Here is a 21,440-nt window from a genome sequence, read left to right as displayed (position 1 = left end):
TCAAAACATTACACAGAGTTGTTTAGCCACCGACCACCAATCATTAACTAAGCAACACTCATTAATTATTGTCATTAATTATTAGCCTCATTATTATTCTTGCACTTTTAACAAAAACATGCAGAGTCACAAAAACATGCCGTTTATTTTCAGAGTTTGAGGGAAAAACTTAAAATGTATTAAACCTTTATTTAATAGACTAACATGGTGATGTTTGACAGAAGTTGTGTGCATTCTTGTTTTTATGTGTTGTGCATGTCCATTTCATTGTTATTAACCTCATAAATATGCAAACAACGTTAATTTACAGTGTGAAGTCTAACAAGCATGCAAAATGCAGGTTCACAGAGGAATGGCATGCATGAGCAATGGACTCGTACAGTAAGTGCGCATCAATGCCATGTTGTCACGAAACCAAAATTATGCTAGTGTGCCTGCAGGGAGTGTAAGCAAAGCACTGCACACACACTATACTGCTGCCTTTCTTAAAGTACCGAGACTAGTAAAATGAGGAATCGCAACGTTTTTAAAAGAAACGTATCGTGATACGTTTCTATTACCGGTATATCGTGCAACACTTATGGTGATTTCAAGAAGTCATGTCAGAAAGATCATATTTACGAGTTGAACGCACATGAACAGCACAGCAAAGTTGTAAATACGAGTTGGAAGCTCTGGATATTCTTTAAGCCCCGATCTTTATGAATTGGAGGCGTGTCAGTGAGAAATGAGGCGGATAACCACATACTTCAAGGTATTTAGCAGTGACATTGTCAGGCTTTTTTATTTACAACAAAATAAGTTAATTGCCTGCACTAATTATAATAGCATTTTAATAAGAATATAATATGTAACAAAGTTACAGTGGCTTCATAAATTAGTTAAAAACAAAGCAAAATACACTTGATGCACATTCTTTGTTCTTCATTTTCTATAAATAGTTTAAAAACCTTGCTGTATTTTTGTGTAGTTAATTAAAGGGTTGGTTCACCCAAACATTTATCTTTGGAACACAAATTAAGTCATTTTTTGATGAAATCGGAGAGCTTTCTGACTCTGAATTAATGACAGAAATTTCATTTTTGGGTGAACTAACCCTTAAGAATAGGTACACCACCATTTTGCTCAGGCGAAAGTGACTTGAACGCACCTGACGTCGTAAACACAACTTCCCGACTTGTAAATACGAACTTCCCAGGAGGACTCGAACGCATCATAATGCCATGTGCAGATCAATCATTCACCTCTGGATTTCTTTTGGAAATACAGGAGGAACAAGGAATTCGGATCGCATTCAAGCGTCCTCCACCCAATCAGAATTAGAACGAGTGCAAGCAAATCTCAACTGGACAGCTGTTGTTTATAATCTGATTTTGTGCAGGTCAGTGTGAGTTTACTATTCAAATGTAATTTTAGATGCACATTACCAGGCTGATGTCCAGGTGGTGTGACATTGGTGTTGCTCCTCTGGTCTGACACTGACCTCAAACAAGATGACAAACCCCTTCTGCAGGTCAGAGCTCACCTGACATCTCTCAGGTTTCCTCAATCACATAAGCTTCTCTTTGTAAAGACTTTGCAATATAGGACCAATAAGAAAACATGATTAAAATTGCTATAAGTTAAGGTGCCTGAGTCAGAAGGAAAGCAGAGGAGACACTGAGTCACTATGGGAATTGGGAAGAAACACCCTGTTTTTAAGCTGGTGTAAAAAACTAGACCAGCAGGTCAGAAACAAGCAGCCTGATGTTCTAGTGTTTCCATGCACATTAAACATTTCCTTGATCTTATTAACATAATGTATTCTGTCATTGCGTTATATTGTGCTGTACTGTTTGCATGTTGTTTTGAATAGTATTGTGTTTAATAATAATGGAACCAATTCACCACGACAAAGAACAAACTCCAAACTTTATCTCCAGCTCAAACTCCTGATACAACAGAAGATAATTTCCAAACCACTGGAATGCAAGTCGAATGGACTGCAAGTAAACATTATAACTGTGGAATATAGCCTAATGGGAAAACATTGCAATTAGAAAATGTATGTAGAAAGGAATGCAATTACAAGTAGGTCAAAATTTACTAAGAAAACAGATACAGAAGGTAATTGGAAACTGGAATCCTATTTGAAATTGGCCAAAACGACCTTATTGAGTGTTATCTATATTAACATTAGCTACTTTATTATTATCATTATATGTGATTAACTTGTGTTGATGAGAATAAATCAACTAATGTTAATACAACTTGAACAATGTATTATATGTAGTTGGATATGAAATGAAGAGCGAAATGATAATGACCTAAAGCATTAACCAATATTAACGAATTCGACCTTAATTATAATAATCAGCTAATAATTAATTAAACCATAAAATGATCATTTAAATAAAAAATGTTCTAAATAAAACATGTTAAAAAGATAAAATATTTGATTTGTTTACCTGCATGTCATGTGACCATTAAACGACACCATGCGTTATTTTATTTAGGTCAAATGTGTTCAACAACAACAACAACAACAACAAAAAGTTAGGAAAGTTCGGAAATCCCTGATCTAGATGAATAAATGCTGTAAAAATGTTGTTTATTGTCCCTTCACGATACCTAATCTGTTAAGTAGGGTTAATGAATAGGTCATTATTGTAAACATTTTGACTGTACTATTTGATGATTGCCATCATGCATGTGTAAAGTAATGAGTAATGAGTGGACAGGGCATCAGATGTCTGTCACTCACCAGTGCTGCTCCACTCGCTCGTGGCCATGAACTCCAGATAAACCGCCAGTAACGCGACCATCAGCACCGCCCAGAACACAATATATCTGCCGTTGCGCTTGAATTTCCGCACCGGGAGAAAGTTGAGCATCATCTTTACGTCCTTCAGGCTCCGTGTGGATCAGAGAAGTTGAAAACCGCTGGAAGGATCATCGATACACGCTTTCCCGGTTACAAACCCTGTGTAAAAACTCAATCTCTCGTCACACTCGTTCACATTTCCTTCTCTGTGTCTGGGATTCAGCGTCTGCAAGTGTCTCTCAAACATCAGTGCACGCACAGGTTGAGGAGGCCACGCCCTCTGCGTGACGTCGCTGATCTTCTCAACAGGTACAACGAGGGGAAATTCAGTTATCGAGCAATATATCCAAGCTATTTCCCTTTTAAATAACTCCAAAGCTCTTAATTAAGACAGGCAAACCTGTGCTGCATTCTTAATTTAATTTGTTAAAGGATATATTTTGACGAGATGTAATATTTTATTTTATTATTATTTTTCTTTTTATTTGTTTATGTGATTTTCCGTTTGTGTCTTTGTTTATTTGTTATAATTTGTATTTTTCATTCCTTGTTAAATGTACAGTATTAAGTCTGTACATTTGTTATGTAATTGTTATACCTTGGATATATATATATATATATATATATATATATATATATATATATATATATATATATATATATATATGTATATCAAATGATTCTGACCAGCACTGTATGTATATATATATATATACACTCACCGGCCACTTTATTAGGTACCCCATGCTAGTAACGGGTTGGACCCCCTTTTGCCTTCAGAACTGCCTCAATTCTTCGTGGCATAGATTCAACAAGGTGCTGGAAGCATTCCTCAGGGAGTTTGGTCCATATTGACATGATGGCATCACACAGTTGCCGCAGATTTGTCGGCTGCACATCCATGATGCGAATCTCCCGTTCCACCACATCCCAAAGATGCTCTATTGGGTTGAGATCTGGTGACTGTGGAGGCCATTTTAGTACAGTGAACTCATTGTCATGTTCAAGAAACCAATTTGAAATGATTAGAGCTTTGTGACATGGTGGAAGTAGCCATCAGAGGATGGGTACATGGTGGCCATAAAGGGATGGACATGGTCAGAAACAATGCTCAGGTAGGCCGTGGCATTTAAACGGTGCCCAATTGGCACTAAGGGGCCTAAAGTGTGCCAGGAAAACATCCCCCACACCATTACACCACCACCACCAGCCTGCACAGTGGTAACAAGGCATGATGGTTCCATGTTCTCATTCTGTTTACGCCAAATTCTGACTCTAACATCTGAATGTCTCAACAGAAATCGAGACTCATCAGACCAGGCAACATTTTTCCAGTCTTCAACTGTTCAATTTTGGTGAGCTCTTGCAAATTGTAGCCTCTTTTTCCTATTTGTAGTGGAGATGAGTGGTACCCGGTGGAGTCTTCTGCTGTTGTAGCCCATCCGCCTCAAGGTTGTGCGTGTTGTGGCTTCACAAATGCTTTGCTGCATACCTCGGTTGTAACGAGTGGTTATTTCAGTCACTGTTGCCCTTCTATCAGCTCGAACCAGTCTGGCCATTCTCCTCTGACCTCTGGCATCAACAAGGCATTTCCGCCCACAGAACTGCCGCTCACTGGATGTTTTTTCTTTTTCGGACCATTCTCTGTAAACCCTAGAGATGGTTGTGCGTGAAAATCCCAGTAGATTAGCAGTTTCTGAAATACTCAGACCAGCCCTTCTGGCACCAACAATCATGCCACGTTCAAAGTCACTCAAATCAACTTTCTTCCCCATACTGATGCTCGGTTTGAACTGCAGGAGATTGTCTTGACCATGTCTACATGCCTAAATGCACTGAGTTGCCGCCATGTGATTGGCTGCTTAGAAATTAAGTGTTAACGAGCAGTTGGACAGGTGTACCTAATAAAGTGGCCGGTGAGTGTATATATATACAGTGCTGGTCAGAATCATTTGACCAGCCCCCTATAAACATGATCAAAGATGGCTGTAAAAAATAAATCTCCATTGTTAATCCTTTTGATGATTTATTTAAAGAATTAGTAAAAATCAGACCTTTCATTGAAGTAAATAATTGAAAGTGGGGGGGTAAATCACATTATGAAATAAATTGTTTTCTCCAAAACACAATTATTGGGAACAATTATTTGCAGCCTTTTATTAAATACTTTTTGCAACCTCCTTTTTCCAAGATAACAGCTCTGAGTCTTCTCCTATAATGCCTGATGAGTTTGGAGAACACCTGACAAGAGATCAGAGACCATTCCTCCATACAGAATCTCTCCAGATCCTCCAGATTCCCAGATCCATGTTGGCGCTTCTTCTCTTCAGTTCAGCCCACTCATTTTCTATAGGGTTCAGGTCAGGAACTGGGATGGCCATTGCAGATGCTTCATTTTGTGCTCAGTGACCCATTTTTGTTTTGATTTTGATGTTTGTTTTTTGATCACTGTCCTGTTGGAAGATCCAAACATGGCCCGTTATAAGATTTCTAGCAGAGGCTGTCAGGTTTTGATTTTTTATCTGTTGGTATTTGATCGACTCCATGATGCCATGTATCTGAACAAGATGTCCAGGACCTCTGGCTGAAAATTAGGCCCACAGCATTAAAGATACAGCAGAGTATTTCATTTTACACATGGGGTACTTTTTATCCCTGTATGAACCAAACTCATCTTAAGTGTTTGCTGCCAAAAAGCTCTTTTTGTTTTGTTTCATCTGACCATAACGTTTGAAAAGTAACTGACACTACTGGAACTTCAAACGGGACGGGTTCTATGGACAGACAAAACAAATACATTAGCTTTTTGGGCAGCAAACACTTAAGATGAGTTTGGTTCATACAGGGATAAAAAGTACCCCATGTGTAAAATGAAATACTCTGCTGTATCTTTAATGCTGTGGGCCTAATTTTCAGCCAGAGGTCCTGGACATCTTGTTCAGATACATGGCATCATGGAGTCGATCAAATACCAACAGATAAAAAATCAAAACCTGACAGCCTCTGCTAGAAATCTTATAACGGGCCATGTTTGGATCTTCCAACAGGACAGTGATAAAAAAACAAACATCAAAATCAAAACAAAAATGGGTCACTGAGCACAAAACCAAGCATCTGCCATGGCCATCCCAGTCCCTGACTTGAACCCATATAGAAAATGAGTGGGCTGAACTGAAGAGAAGAAGCGCCAACATGGATCTGGGAATCTGGAGGATCTGGAGAGATTCTGTATGCAGGAATGGTCTCTGATCTCTTGTCAGGTGTTCTCCAAACTCATCAGGCATTATAGGAGAAGACTCAGAGCTGTTATCTTGGAAAAAGGAGGTTGCAAAAAGTATTTAATAAAAGGGGGCAAATAATTATGGCCAGCGTGTTTGGGAGAAAAGCATTTATTTCATAATGTGATTTACCCCCCACTTTCAATTCTTTTACTTCAATAAAAGGTTAGATTTTTGCTATTTTTTTAAATAAAATATCAAAAGGATTAACCATTCAGATTTATTTTTTACAGCCATCTTTGATCATATTTACAGGGGGCAAATAATTCTGGACGGACAGACAGACAGACATACATATAGGCCTATATATATATATATATATATATAATTTATGATTATTGATGCAGAAGTATAATTTGCATGACATATTATATAATTTGCAATATAATTTGCATGACATAAAATGCTAACTTGTTTTGTTGAAAATTTAAATAATAAAGGCAGAAGGGATAAAGGCTTGTTTGTTTGCTTTTTGTTTTTGATGGTCCACTTTAGACATTCTAACTACACTAAAAATATTGTTGGTTTAACATAAAAAAGTAAGTTACCTGGTTTCCTTAAAATATTGAGCTCATTGAAATAAAACATTTGAGTTAATACAATGAAGGAGATTGGCTTAATCAACAGAAACTCAAAATAATATGTTATCTGAACCACATTAATTACCTAAGTTGATTTGACAAAAGAAAATAAATTGTGATAAATCATGAAAATATTTATTTCAGCGTACAAGTAACTTTGCAACTAAATGTTACCTACCAGTCATTAAAGTATTAATAGATGTCAACTTATTATACTAACCCTGACCCAAACAGTCTACTAATACTCTAATGAGAGTTAGTTGACTGACATGCAGTTGCAAATTAATGAGTTAGTTGACATGTTGACAGATACTTATGATTAGTAGAAAATGTGGACCATCAAATTAAATTGTAACCATTTTTATCGTTTCCTCATTTATTTATACTTTCAAGTTAATGTTTATTAGGCTATTATTTTCTTGAAAGTGTTTGTACATTTTTTGTTTTTAAATGCCAATTTTCAAGAAACTGGGATTGTCTCCTAAAAGTCCTTTAAGGAGGACAAATGAATATGTTTGGATGTGTGCAGTCCGGCTGGTCTGGAAAAACCTGTATGACCTGCTGCTGCTGATGGTTTTGCATACAGCTTTATATAATGTTGTTTCCGGCAGATCTTTGCATAAGCCATCAATTTGAACCTGAAATCTTAAAAGCAGAGAGATGTGCTTAGCACTGACAAACAAACACATCTGCCTGGGGACTTCACTGTCTCTAATGACCAATGTGTTACCAAGTTACACACCACAGGCAGGGAGGGAAAGGCTCAAGTTTACGACGTTTTATTTAACCCTAAATGCAAGCATTGTTTGCTATATTTGTTTAATATAAATTACCTGATATTTCTCAATTTAGATATCTGTGAACTAACACTTTTCCTATTTACTCATAACACCCCTAGTGTAGGCCTACTTTATATGGGTCAAACGTTTTGTCATTTGCATGTTATCTATTTGTCATCATATACAGGCAATGTTTATCATGTCCAGATTTTTATTAAGAAAGTAGGCTAAATAGGCTGTCATATATCAGATGTTTTTATTAATAGAGACTTTTTTTTTAGAGAAAATCCCCTTGAAGCAACCTGAGTTTCGGTAGACACGCACGAACACCCGCGCGCGCGCGCACGCACGAATCCGCACACACACACGTTGCGTTTTCATGTTTTATGGGGACTTTCCATAGACAATGATTTTTATACTGTACAAAATGTATATTCCATTCTCTTACATCATTTGAGATCATTATAGAACTGTAAAATAAGCCTTTAATTTCCTTGTGGGAGCTGTTGGCTGATCGCCAGTGTGCATTTCAGGTCTTTGTGGTGTCATTTGGTCATTGTTGGCAAAACCTGACCCGCACAATAAAAATTATCATTCAAAATGTTTTATTTTCATCAACAAAAGTGTTATATGCATCTAAATTGTACGGATACAATTGTAAATGATACACTGTATCCACATATGCCTTTTAGAAAGAAAAGTCAGCTATGGGTTAAGAAGAGTCTAGAAACTATAGGAGACATCAGGTGTCTTGCCGTGTAAGTGTTGCATAGCACCAGAAGATGGCAGCGTGGACATAAAAGTTTCACGCAGATGCACTTGAAGGGGATTTAATTAATGCATTCATTGGGGTGTGTGCTTATTTTATTGCTTCTTGTTAGACATTAGTTTACTCACATGCTAGATACTGTCCTTTTATTCAGTGGTGCTCAACTTTTGGGACAATATTTGAAGGCCCCGCAAGATATTTCTGATAATTCTGCTGTGACAAAGCTACTTATTTTCAAACTTTTTTTATTTACAAAAACTAAGATTGGCAATATATTATTACAGCTTAATAAAGTATATATACATTTTTGAAAAATTATATTCATTATAAAATATGTCCATGGACGTAATATATTTTACGAATCTCCATGACTTCTCCACGAGCACCCCATTTCGTAAATAATAAATGGCAGTTAAGGAAACAAATAAAAGGATTTTAGTTTACATTTTGATTATTTGCTGTTTTAGATTGTTTATTAACCTAACATGTATCTAGTTTTTCTGTATATTTGCTGACTGCAGTTTCACTGGCTTATAATATACACTGCCCGGCCCCAAAAAAAGTCATTAAAAAGATCTTCATTTGCGTTCCAAAGGTGAATGAAGGTCTTACGGGTTTGGATTGACATAAGAGTAATTCATTTTTGGGTGAACTAACCCTTTAAGGTCTGGACTCTGGACCTTTTAAGGTCTGAAAATTATTCTTCATGCTCCCTCCCAACCATTCTTTCACAATTTGAGCCTGATGAATCTTGACATTGTCATCCACTGTCTTCCTACATGGTTGTTTAAGAAATAAAAAGCAACACACTCCATCAATTAGGGTTAGAAGAACTGTTGCCAAACATATAACATGCTAGAAACATCATAATCACAGCAATATTGATCAAATCATAGACACTTAAGCATTTACCCATTTAAATCCAAACGGTGATCTTTTTTTCGGCCAGGCAGTGTACCTTTATAGAGATACTTACCCATTTTGTACTTTCACATTGTACTAAATGCTACAATCCAGACAATACAGCAGGATGATTTTGAGTTTGTTTTATTGTTCTAGTCAACATCAGAGAATCAAGGACATGGGAACAGAACTGTCTGTATGTCTCTCTTACACACAACACTAGAGTAATCCTGTCCTGGTTGAGCTCCGTCACACAGCGCTGCAGGGTAAAGCGAGCCTCTTCTGCCATGACAATCCACCATGAGATATACAATGTGCAAGTACAATTAATGGAGAAATCATAGGTAATCTTGTCCACAAGAAGATAAAAAAGAGACAGTGTGAGACTGCAGGTCTAAGTTCATGTTCTCACTTTGTAAAATGACAAACATCTCAGCCCTATATTGATGATGTTCTCCGGTAGAACAACGTCGCAGAAAAGACTACACACAGAGTGAAGCAGACAAGAGGGCTCTTCACAGGAAATGTCCGTGGTTTCTCCTCAAGAGATTCACTATCGAAAGGTTTCCAGTTGTGATAAGTTGTACACATCAAACGTGGAGAATTTAACAGTGGAACGATGGAAAAACAATCAAAAGCTTACAAATCAAAGAAAACAAAACAGTCTTTTTGCCCTGGTGATCACCTCCATGCACGTAAAGTTTAGTGACGGGACAGAAAAACGCTTTATTGTACAGCAGTGCGACTCAAAGAGTTTTCTAAGGATCAGCATCAGTTTTTTGCAGCCGACACGAGAGGCTGAAGTACAAGCTACAGGCTGAGAATCGTTTTATTTCCACGGTCTCTAAGTGTAAAGAGAGACGCAGCAGAGAACATGGCCAGGCCGACTAGCTGCCTTACAGTAATGCACACACAAGCATTCATACACACCCTGGCCATAAGGGTCTGGCCACAGTACAAAAGCAAACGTCTCGCTACATTAGATTAGAAACTAAAGCTCGCACGCATCCTCAATCGCACAAACACACTTCAGGGGAACAGAAATTATAGAAGGTATATATATAAAAAAAAAACTCTTAAAAAACAAAACACAGTAATTCATAGAAACACATGCCATTATGCTGCGGTTTGTTCCTGGGCTCCGTTTTCTTCTATTTCCATTGCACTACCATTCTGTTTCTTTTCCTGCTCCTTTTCTTGATCCGCCTCCTTCTGAAAAAACAGCAACCAAAAAAACAAAAACGATATTAGATCGAAGACAGCAGATATTAGGCGGGTATATCTTTTGTGCAGTGACTGAGAGCTAGTAACCGTAGACACTTACTTTAGCGTCTCTCTCTGCAAACTTCTGGAACATGTTGGCATAGAGGCGTTTGTCCTTCTCGTGTTGCGCTTTGACATGTTTCTGGCAGAGCACGATCTGGCTCTTCGCTGCCTTATTGGCTGGATACAACTGAGTGACGCGCTGGAAATCTGCTCTCGCCCTGTCAAACTCCTTCATGACAACCAGTGCCTCTCCTCGCCTAAACAAAGCCTTCTCATTATTTGTGTCCAGCTCCAGTGCCTTCACACACAAAAAAACGGAAAGCAAAAAAGAAAATGGGAAAGATGAGAACAGTTTGGAAGGGTGCAATGAAGGTCAAATTTACTTGCAATTTAAGCAAGAAACCTTTTCTAAACAGCCTATTTAGCCACCAAATAAATAAATTAGGACTTTTAAAGTCAAAATCACAATGGCTGAATGCACAGATCGAATCTTTTGACCATATTTGATGTCCCACCTGATTACATTCACGTTAGACACGACTGGTAGCCGATATCCATGTTTATATTAATCCCAGCCCATTCTGTTGGTGATCGCTTTACTATGTAACAGTTGACCCTCTGGTCTTTAATGGCCGTGCTAAAAATAATTTGTATAATTCACGTCAGATGGCCATGATTATTTGCCAGCATGGACACGTTTAAAGCTGTCATAGATGTTTGCTGCACAAAATCGGACTAAACAGAAATAGACCAGAAAATAACGGTAATATTTGTTTTTAGTTATTTTATATGGCTCATCTAGAATTCTGAAGTGAAATAAAGTAGAGCGGTAAGATTTATTTGAATGAATTCGAATGAATTAATGAGCGAGTGATCAAGCGAGAGAGAGAGAATTACAGCTTGCGTTTAGTGAAGCTTATTTATGTACGAAAACAGTGAAGTTATCACCTCATTGCTGTGAAATGTAGTGTAGCCTTCAGTAGCAAAGCTGTTATATTTATAAAATATGAAAACCAGTTTCGTGTGTGCACAATTTCTTAACTATAAAGTTTCCACCTCACTAAAAAAAAAAGCTGTGAGTTTAAGTGCGAGCGCATTCAGGCATGTCTGCTTCAGCTATCTTTGTTGGCAAAGTGTCGTCATCATCTTGTGGTGGCTTGGAATTCCAGGGGGAATCGGATATGCAAGTTTAGACATGTCAGATGTCCAGATAGCGGATATGTACCCGATTTAAAACCACATTTATAAGTGCCTCAGATCAGATGCGGAAAAATGTGTGCAACAAATTACGATCTGCATCAGATGTGAGTAAAAAAAAATAATATATCAGTGAGTTTTTTTGTGCCGAGGCCCATTACAATTGATTATAAATCATTAATAAAAAGTTTTATTTAAAATGTGTAGAATTGAGTAAGTAATAAGTGACAGCAGAATATAAACAGTTGACTGGGTACCACTGAGCAAGTATGGTACTTTTAAAGAAGACTGATGTGTGAACACACATTAAAGGATTAGTTCAACCCAAAATGAAAATTTCCTGATTATTTACTCACCCCAATGCCATCCAAGATGTTAATGTCTTTCTTTCTTCAGTGGAAAAGAAATTAAGTTTTTTGAGGAAAACATTTCAGGATTTTTCTCCACACAATGGACTTCAAGCGCGACCAACATGATGAAGTCCAAATCAATGCAGTTTCAAAGGGCTATGAAGTGCTTCAAACGGCTCTGCACGTTCCCAGCTGAGGAATAGGGTCTTATCTAGCGAAACGATCGGTCATTTTCTAACAAAAATAAACATTTACATACTTTTTAACCACAATTGTTTGTCTTGTGCTGGTCGGCGACGCGCCAGGGATTAGGTCATCACGTTGGAAACGTCACGATTTTTTTTTTGAATAATAATAATACATTTTAAAAAGAAATGTCAGACGATTTTGAAGTTGGAGGAGAAAACAAAATGGAATTTTTTCACCCTTCCCTGCCTTTTTTAACCGGAGTACACAGACAAATAACTTAGATGACGTGACGTTTCCAACGTGATGACGTAATCCCTGCCAACCAGCACAAGACGAACAATTGTGGTTAAAAAGTATATACCGTATTTTCCGCACTATAAGGCGCACTGGATTATAAGGCGCACCTTCAATGAATTACCTATTTTAGAACATTTTTCATATATAGGGGGCACCGGATTATAAGGCGCATAAGATACTGCAGTCAAACGTTTGACTGGGTTTGCGTTATGCATCCACTAGATGTGCTAAAGGGAATGTACGTACGACATATATATCGAATGTATGTCGTGAGCCCTCTGAACATTTGAGTGATCTGATAGTAAGCGCGCTTGCTCGTGAGCGAGCTCGCGACATACATTCACAATCTGACCGGTATGAGTGCTTATGAGTATTCATGTGTGGCGGCTCACTGACAGCAACAGCTGGCTGTTTTGAATGAGACGACCCGGTTACTGTGAACGGGGAGCGCTTTATGAACATTCTGTGACGCGCGAGCAGCGCCGGGGACAGTGTGTCTGTTCGTGTATCTGTTAGTAAGAGTGAGCGCTCGTGAGCGGGCACGTGACTTACACACATAACCTGATTTATACGAGGTTGAACTGGCCGTGTGACAGAGCGGGCATAAGATGGACACGAGCGCGAGTTCGCGGGCGAATTTAATAACGCGGAGCGTTATTAACCAATTGATCCATATATAAGGCGCTCCGGATTATAAGGCGCACTGTCGTTTTTTGAGAAAATTAAAGGCTTTTAAGTGCGCCTTTTAGTGCGGAAAATACGGTAAATGTTTATTTTTTTTAGAAAATGACCGATCGTTTCGCTAGATAAGACCCTATTCCTCAGCTGGGAACATGCAGAGCCGTTTGAAGCACTTCATAGCTCTTTCAAATTGCATTGATTTGGACTTCAAAACGAAGTCCATTGTGTGGAGAAAAATCCTGAAAAGTTTTCCTCAAAAAAATTAATTTCTTTTCCACTGAAGAAAGAAAGACATGAACATCTTGGATGGCATTTGGGTGAGTAAATTATCAGGAAATTTTCATTTTGAGGTGAACTAATCCTTTAAGAGCAACTGTTTTTCTTTTTTCTTTTTTTTTAAACTTGATACATGAGCAGAAATATGAAATGCTACATGAAATGCTCATATACGTTAATCTATTTTGCACATTAACCATTTTATTTCAAGGCATTACATATTTAGAGCCATTATTAACATTTAAGTCTTCTCACAAGTAAGCATTCCTGTAGCTCAAACAATAGAGTTAATGCGATGGATAAAAGTGTCTACTAAATGATGTATTAACTTTGGCAGCACTTGAATATAACTACCTTAAACCATGCTTAAGCATTCATTTCCTACCTTGTCACAGCTCTCGAGGGCAGGGCTTGCTTCCTGCAGCTTTAGGTAGCACATAGCTAGGTTGAGGTGAGCAGCCAATCGCAGCGCTTTGGCTTTCTCTTCTTCCTCCGGCTCCATACTGGACTCGTGCTCTAACCAGGACACAATGCGTTTGTACTGCACAGCTGCCTGCTTGTATTTACCCTCCTGTGCACACGAAACACTCCAATTAATTAAACAATTCATTCAATGAGGGCCACCTCATAACAAACAATGACACACAGTCATTATTGTGGTGATCTTGTACAATAAATAGATCTTAAAATAATATACTATTAGATAGAGCTGGGTGGTATGACCAAAAATCTGTATCAGTATCTTTTAAGATTTTGGTGGCTTTAATGATACATCATGGTACTTTTTTTTACGACTGGACTTTTATATATGTTTATAGTGGCTTATTTTGCTGTCAGTAGTACAAAGATTATGAAAATATTGTCATGTCAAATACAAATTTACTTCCAAAAATTGTGGTAATCAAATTAGTTACTCTTTTAAAATATTATCATTAATCAAATAAAAATGTAATAATTCCTTTATTTTTTGGAAAGTTTATTTGAAGTAAGTACCTGATCGTCACACTATTCAAATTATCAGTGTTAAGCACGATGACATGATAGCATTTTACACTGAAGTAGGCTGCTTTTAGATAACATTTTATTTAAAGCAAAAGTTCTTCTTTAGCGAAATTACATATATTTAATAGCCTAAACCAGCTATTATACCAGCTTTAATAGCCTAAAAAGTTAGGAGCTATACAAATAATTTAAGTGTTAGATTTAAATTACGCAAGTCAATGAAAGCTCGCAGGTCTGAAAGCATGAGCGCTGTGCATCACGCGCACATAAGTTACTGACTGACAGCTTACAGCTTGTTCTGCTATTTGTAGCGCTTAGCTTTGTGAAAAAAATAAGTTAATGATACATTTCAGAGATATCAAGTATATAAAGTACGATTAAACATTCCACACACATCACAATAACGGTAATGGATGTGCAAGGGCGTTCATGCTGGTCGCTTCAATTGTTTCCAGTAGCTCAGTAGCCAGTATCTTTTCAGCAAGCCTACGCGCAAACTGACGCAAATTAAACTTTAATGTTAAGCGCCGCATCCTGAAGCTCAACACACAGATGTCTTCATTAAAAATAGCGAGACTAGATTATATTACCAGTGCCGTGCAGTCTCCTATTGTGGTCTTTAGTTTTGAAATTAGCCGATGATAAATAAAATGAAGCCCATTCTGTTGCTTTTGTTGACGCGAACTGTTGAATTTGCATGAATTTGACCAAATTAAAAAAAAATAAAAAATATGGGAACTTGCTTCCATCACTATGTTGGAAACCACTCTTATCAGAATAATTTCTCTTAAACTTGGGTATATTTTTAGTTAAAGCTGTCAAGTTATTAAGCAGTGTCTCATGTAGGTTCCTTTGTGTTTTATAAAATGACCACTAGGAGGTGCTCTAGGCGTATGTTTTCCTTGATTGGTTTACGTTATTGAAAACTAAAGTAAAAGAGTGATGAACATTCGTTGCGTTTTACCATGAAATTAGAGTTCTGTCTCTATTTAAATCAACACATTAATTATTTATCTCTCATCCACCCGCAATTTTTGAAATGTTATTTTTTTATTACCTGACCCGCCCAACCCGCAGAATATCTGCAGCGTCCGTGGATATAATTGCGATCCACACATCACTAATTCACAGAGACTAGTCCATATTGTGATTCCTTGTACAGCCCTATTTTTGATTTATTCATCCAAAAATTACCAAATTCCATGACATTCCACTTCACACAGAAAGTTCCATTTGTGACTGGATACTGTGACTCCGTCCTTGTTTTCTGCATCGCAGAAATCATGGGGCTCTACATGATTTTTGCCATGTTAAAGAGAGTTAATTTATTCTTGTTATGAAGTTATTACCATTAGTAAGAAGGGTGTGCATTCAATAGACGTCCTCTCTCAATACACTATACATAGCGTTCTTCGTGGCCACTGAATAGATGCATCAGTTCTTTCATTTGAAAAATACATCATACGCAAAACTGAAACCGGTAAACTGGATGAACCGTTATACCGCATAGCACTACTATTAGATTAAAATGGGATGTAGAGCATGAATACATGTCGGTGTGCATGACATTGCTTCTACCTTAAAATACTGAGTTCCTTTCTCTTTGACGATGACGCTCTGTTCCAGTTTCTCAATTGAGTTCATTTCCCAGGATTCTTTGGCCTGTGTGACAGGACACAGCATCTTAACCTCATGACAATGACTTTGTACAGACCGTAAATGATCAGCTATGCAGTAATGTCTGTACAAAGTATTAAAGCATGATTATTTTTACAAAGCTAGAAAAAAAATTATATCATACATTACTGTTGTTCTTAGGGGTAGATTTAAAGGCCAAAATCTTACGTCACGATACAGTTAATTTTATATTAAAAACCCACAAGTTCCCTATAATATAAACCCCCATAACATGACATTCCCATATACTGAGTAATGCGGGTGTAAATTTAGCTCTGCACTGCTTTTATTTAGGAGGACACACTGACCTTCTCAAATGCTTTCAGTTTAATTTTGTACTGCAGTGTAGCATTAGGTGGAATGTCAAATTTGTCGCTGCCAGCAGTTCCATAGCCATACCTGAAATTGAAAAATAAATTCATGAATACATGAATTAAAACATTCACAGATACTGTGCACAGGTATAAGAAATGTGCGTTTACTTTGGTTTGATGGTGAAGAGCGCCTCCTCTCCCTGCTCCATGGACTGCAAGGCTTTCTCTACGCCTGGAGGCATACCCAAACTCTCTCCATCTCCCACCTCAAACTTCAACTCACGCTCGTCGAAAACACGCTCTTCGTGACGGCCCACCAAACACACTAAACCGAAAAAAAGGAAAAATTAACTATGGTGCACAAACAAAGAATGATTACATTTGTTTTGCTTCATTCTTCTGATAACTTTGCATTAACTCATTTAGTGGACACTTGCAGACTGCCGTGTAGATGATCACGCGACCACTAAACAGCACTGAGCTCCAATTAGAAGCGCTTGAAATTAGCGAAGAACAAAAAAATGTCTTGGCGATTTAAACTAGTTAAGCCAGATGAAACAACGCTGACAAACAGGAGAAACAGTATGCGCAACGATACAGTCAGAAGGATTTTCAATCTACAAATCTTCATCATTCATCATGGATTTACTGTAGTAACACTAACTGCACCGTGGTATTGTGGCAGAAATGTGGGATATTCAGAACAAAAATTACCATATTATTAATGTGGACATGTACTAAATGTATTAAAGGAGAAATGGAATATAATTGCAGTATTTTTTGTGATTAAGCTATTGTGTTTGAGTATTTATAGTAAATGTATTTAGGCTACTGTTTTTCATACAAATACCATAGAAATCACAGTTACATTTTACAATGGTATTAAGGTGATATGCATGGTTTTAACTGTGGTTAAGATTATCTAAATGTATGCTACTATGGAAGACCAATGGTTAATTTGAATAAAACTCAAACAGTCAGATTATCTACATTTTACAATATAAAAATGTGGTTTAAATTTTTACAGATGTTACTGTTTTTGTAAATGACAAATTTACATCTGCATCCTAACTCAAGCTACTGTGAAATGTGCATTTCCATGAGACAAAACATGTAACATTAGTATTGCAGCCTGCGCTGCAAACTATGCTAAAGATACGCGTCATCAAAGTTAGGCAACACACAGCTGTTTCATGACTTGAAACAATATCAGCCGTTAGCGCATGCAGAAACTAAGAAATTAGTTTGACAGGTGATCTGACCAATCATAATCCGCCATTTTTGTCCGACAAAGTAGTCAGGAGAGTTTGAAGATTAACGTCGGTGAATTTGAATTTGAATAACGGTGTGTACTGACATCTTTCCGCGGTTAAAACAACAGTCCTTCTGATGTACATTCATGTTTATTTTATGCTATAAATTAACCAAGGAAAAGATGATCGGTTCACGAGCAGCTTTAACTGAGGCAATCTGTCACGACTCATTAAAGAGCCACAAAACAGTAGGCCTATTTATGGTTTCATTTTCTTTGACTGACCAAATTTGAATGTTGAGACTTTGTTTCATATTAAATGTCACTTGCTCAGTCCTGTCTGTCAGCGAATTGTCAGTGTCCTCTATGTATTTTTCACAACATTAATAGCTCTAAGCGCATACTTGCAGCAGTCTCGCACGCGCTTAAAGCTCGTGTGAATTGCACATAGAAAATGAAGTTAAGGAACAACCTCGATCCATCAGGAAACGCCACATAGGTCGCTGCATTTCATGAAGAGTTTTTCTTTTGCACGAAGAAGCCGTTCGCGGGAGATGTGTTAAAAGATAGCGGAGTGCATTCATGATTATTAGGCTGTCGGTATGAGCGAGTAATTTACTCTCTTACCTTTGTGACACTTTAATGACACTTTAAGACCAGCCGCTTGTGCAAATGACGTGGATCTGAGACGGTCCCATTTTCTCACAAATCTTTACGTTTAAGTATTTATTTTACTCATTTAAGACTGCTCTTATGAGGATACTCGACAAAACTGACATTTTGGCATAATTTGTGTGTTATGGTTTGTTCAAGGCCAAAAGAGAACTCGATATTGACGCACGTCTTTCTGTGGGTCGTGTGTGTGTCACATAGGCAGGACTTAGCCAGACAGCGCAGGCTCTTTTGTCTTGTCGCGCTTGAATTGTTTAAAAGAATTTGTATTAATAAGAGCATGATTATACAATGCTAGTCAATGGGTGAAAGAAAAAAAACTGATTAATGCGTTAATTGCGTTAAATATTTTTAACGCTTTCAACTGAAAAAAAATTTAAAATCTGCGGTGCCGCGGTGGGCAAGTGATGAAACCGGTGTTGCGACTGAACACCGTGTAACACCGACTATCGTAGCAAGCCTAGTGCTTACTGATATAGAGATTAACTCCCTTTGGAGTGGACTTTGTGCATGGCAGCCATTTTCATGCTCAAACAGCAACAAAAAAAACCGTGATAGAAGCATAAGAACAATATGTTTCACCTTCCACAGATGCACCCTCATTAGGCTTTGTGTAGCCCTCCCCCTTAGTGATGATCCTGCGAATAATTCCACCATCTTCTCCATCGGTGATGTCCTCCCCATGAAACTCAAACAACTCCACCTGCCAGACAAACAAATGGAAACGTCAATACAAAAACTCTCCTTGTAATACTCTTGAGTAGTCTGTTCACCTGCATCTGGTCCTAACCTGGAACACAAGGGTAGCGTTTGGTGGGATTTTGGGTGGGCTGCCAGCAGCTCCATAGGCATACTCGGGTTTGCAAATCAATTTGCAGATCTCGCCAGTCTTCATCGTGGCCACACCGATGTCCCATGCTTTGATCACCTGACCTGAGAGACAGAGCAAATAATAGTTGACTTGCATGCTCAATATTTATGCAGCACTGGAAGAAATCATCTGTCTCTGCTTCCGTTACATTGCGACTTTTACCAATTACAACAGGTGTTTTTTTTCATATAAAGCTACAGTATCAACAACCTGTTTAAGTGTCAGAGAGGTCAAACTAACGTTTAATCTCCTGCTTTACCTTATGATACCCACCTTTGCCCAACTCAAAGGAGAACTTCTCCCCTCGATCACGGCTGGAGTCGAACTGTGTACCATCAAGCAGGGTTCCGACATAGTGCACAAATACTTTATCACCGGTCATAGGCAACTCAGAGCCTGTACCCTCCTTCTTGACCATCTGTAGAAGAGAGAAAGAGATTAATCATCAATCTGTTAGTCGCACTGCACTACACCTGTGACCTGTCAATCTTCAAAGACCACGGGGCGGAAAGATGTTCACGTCTAATACTTAACGCTAACCATACATTACACCACGGATAGGCAACGTCGATCCTGGAGTGCCACTGTCCTGCAGAGTTTAGCTCCAACCCTAATCAAACACACCTGAGCAAGCTAATCAATGTCTTCAGGATTACTAATGCTAAAGGCAGGCGAGTTTATTTCAGGGTTGGAGCTAAACTCTGCAGGACAGCGGCACTCCGGGATCGACGTTGCCTATCCCTGCATTACACAATAACAACAGATAATTTTATCAACATTTGTACATGGCAAATTCTAAAGGTGTGCTATATTGCATGTTATAATTAGAGGCCAATTAGACGCTTATTTTTTAACGCATTACATTGAAAGTGTTTAATTATCCAAAACATTAATGTGTCACTTGTATATGAATACAAATTCGATGACACTTTATTGTTTACTGGACATTGCACGTGGTTAATGTGTGACAATGGAACAACATTGCAATGCTGTTAAAATCAACGGAAAATTCACCTTTTTGTCACCATTTACTCGTCCAAAACATAATTACTTATTTTTTGTCTAAGGAATTCAAAAGGAGATGTTATTCATGTATCAGTCGCCTTTCGCTTTCGTTGTGTAGGACAAGGTGAATGGTGCCAATCGCTCTCATTTTGTGGTTCACACAAGAAAGAGTCAAAATGTGTAAGTGTTAGACATTAAGAGTGAGTGAATGACGACAAAATTGTAAAAAAAAAAAAAAAAACTTGTGGTTGAACTGTCCCTTTAAGCTCGACAAGATCTCTAGAAAGATCTAGTAACGCATTAGCAACAGGCGGAGTGCGAAACCAGTTAATACCGTTTAAATAAATTAAACATGTATACGTATGGTATTTTCCTGCATAGAACAGCTATAGCTGCAGTAAAGTGAGCTAACAGAGTGAAATATTGGCTCTAACGTTACATGCATTCAGTCAGTCAGTCACACCTCCCTCATGGAGTCAATGCGGCTCAGTGCACTGCAGTATTTACCTTTAAAACCCCTCCATCTTTCTTCGGGGTGATGTCTTCACCCTCGACGGAGATGCTGCAACCTTCAGTCACCACCTCTTCTGCAGTCATCTTTGATTTAATATGAAAATGTCCTTTTAAACAGCCCAAACAATATCCTATCTCCTCACAGAGCGGTCTTTCCTTTATAGAATCACTGAAGACTCGACGTCTGCAGAACTAAACGGCTTTAATGTCACTATTAGAAATGGACCTGGTGATCTACAGCGCGAATTTGTAGGATAGTGGCCGTTAAATGTGGTTTTTGAGTCCACAAACTGGCTGAGCGATGCGTTTATATAACGTTCGGCCCCGTCGCTGGAAACTGAAGCGACTCAGCGAACTTTCCAGAGCTTGTGTGGAGTCTCTAGAACTGACTGCGAAGTTAGGCACCGTCGCTAAAATGTTAACCACAGTCATTGACGAAAAAGGGGATATACTGTATGTTTATACAATCATATTATATTGTAGATTATATTCAAATCCCTTGATGTGTACTGAACAAATAGAATGAATATTTTATTTATAAAATACATAACATGAAGCATATGTAGCTTGTCTATATAGTTTCCCACTGCATGTACTCAATGTTGTGTAACGTATAATAAAAGATAATAATACGATTACTAATATGTAACAAAAACACAAAAAGTAGGTTACACATTAATAGTGTCAGAATTTACCCATGGAGATAGATAGATAAGTACTAAAATTACTAAAACTGAAAAAAAAAAAATATAAATTATGGCTAAA

At 37.9% G+C, this 21,440-nt stretch overlaps 2 protein-coding genes across 2 annotated transcripts in view; both read right to left on the bottom strand.

Moving 5' to 3' along the window:
* The window catches only part of b4galnt3b (beta-1,4-N-acetyl-galactosaminyl transferase 3b), a 34,199-nt gene extending 31,158 nt beyond the window's left edge, over positions 1 to 3,041 (bottom strand). The window contains exon 1 of the mRNA XM_056235976.1: positions 2,744 to 3,041. Within this exon, the coding sequence (XP_056091951.1) occupies positions 2,744 to 2,876 (133 nt within the window). The 5' untranslated portion in view covers positions 2,877 to 3,041. The remainder of the gene's footprint in view (positions 1 to 2,743) is intronic.
* A 6,200-nt stretch (positions 3,042 to 9,241) lies between these two features.
* On the bottom strand, positions 9,242 to 21,057 carry fkbp4 (FKBP prolyl isomerase 4). Its single transcript, XM_056235982.1, has 10 exons — positions 20,670 to 21,057; positions 19,431 to 19,575; positions 19,077 to 19,219; positions 18,869 to 18,989; positions 16,531 to 16,687; positions 16,357 to 16,447; positions 15,950 to 16,033; positions 13,755 to 13,940; positions 10,438 to 10,677; positions 9,242 to 10,325 (listed from the first exon to the last, which is right to left on the bottom strand). The coding sequence occupies exons 1-10, from the start codon at positions 20,757 to 20,759 to the stop codon at positions 10,230 to 10,232; spliced, it is 1,353 nt and encodes a 450-aa protein (XP_056091957.1). The 5' UTR covers positions 20,760 to 21,057; the 3' UTR covers positions 9,242 to 10,229.
* Positions 21,058 to 21,440: the final 383 nt, after the last annotated feature.

Source organism: Rhinichthys klamathensis, unplaced genomic scaffold, assembly GCF_029890125.1.
Source record: "Rhinichthys klamathensis goyatoka isolate OS25496 unplaced genomic scaffold, OSU_Roscu_1.1 h1tg000436l_1, whole genome shotgun sequence".
In the NCBI taxonomy this organism is placed as follows: domain Eukaryota; kingdom Metazoa; phylum Chordata; class Actinopteri; order Cypriniformes; family Leuciscidae; genus Rhinichthys; species Rhinichthys klamathensis.
The sequence above is the reverse complement of the archived record's forward strand: the minus strand, read 5'-3'. Positions and strand labels throughout refer to the sequence as shown.

Bases quoted from the DNA above. Each gene is read 5' to 3' on its own strand.
- fkbp4 (XM_056235982.1), bottom strand. From the start codon at position 20,759: ATGACTGCAGAAGAGGTGGTGACTGAAGGTTGCAGCATCTCCGTCGAG. The intron at 19,576-20,669 runs GTAAATACTGCA...TCTCTTCTACAG, and splicing joins AAGATGGAGGGGTTTTAAAG to ATGGTCAAGAAGGAGGGTAC. The intron at 13,941-15,949 runs GTAGAAGCAATG...TCGTGTGCACAG, and splicing joins AAGGAACTCAGTATTTTAAG to GAGGGTAAATACAAGCAGGC.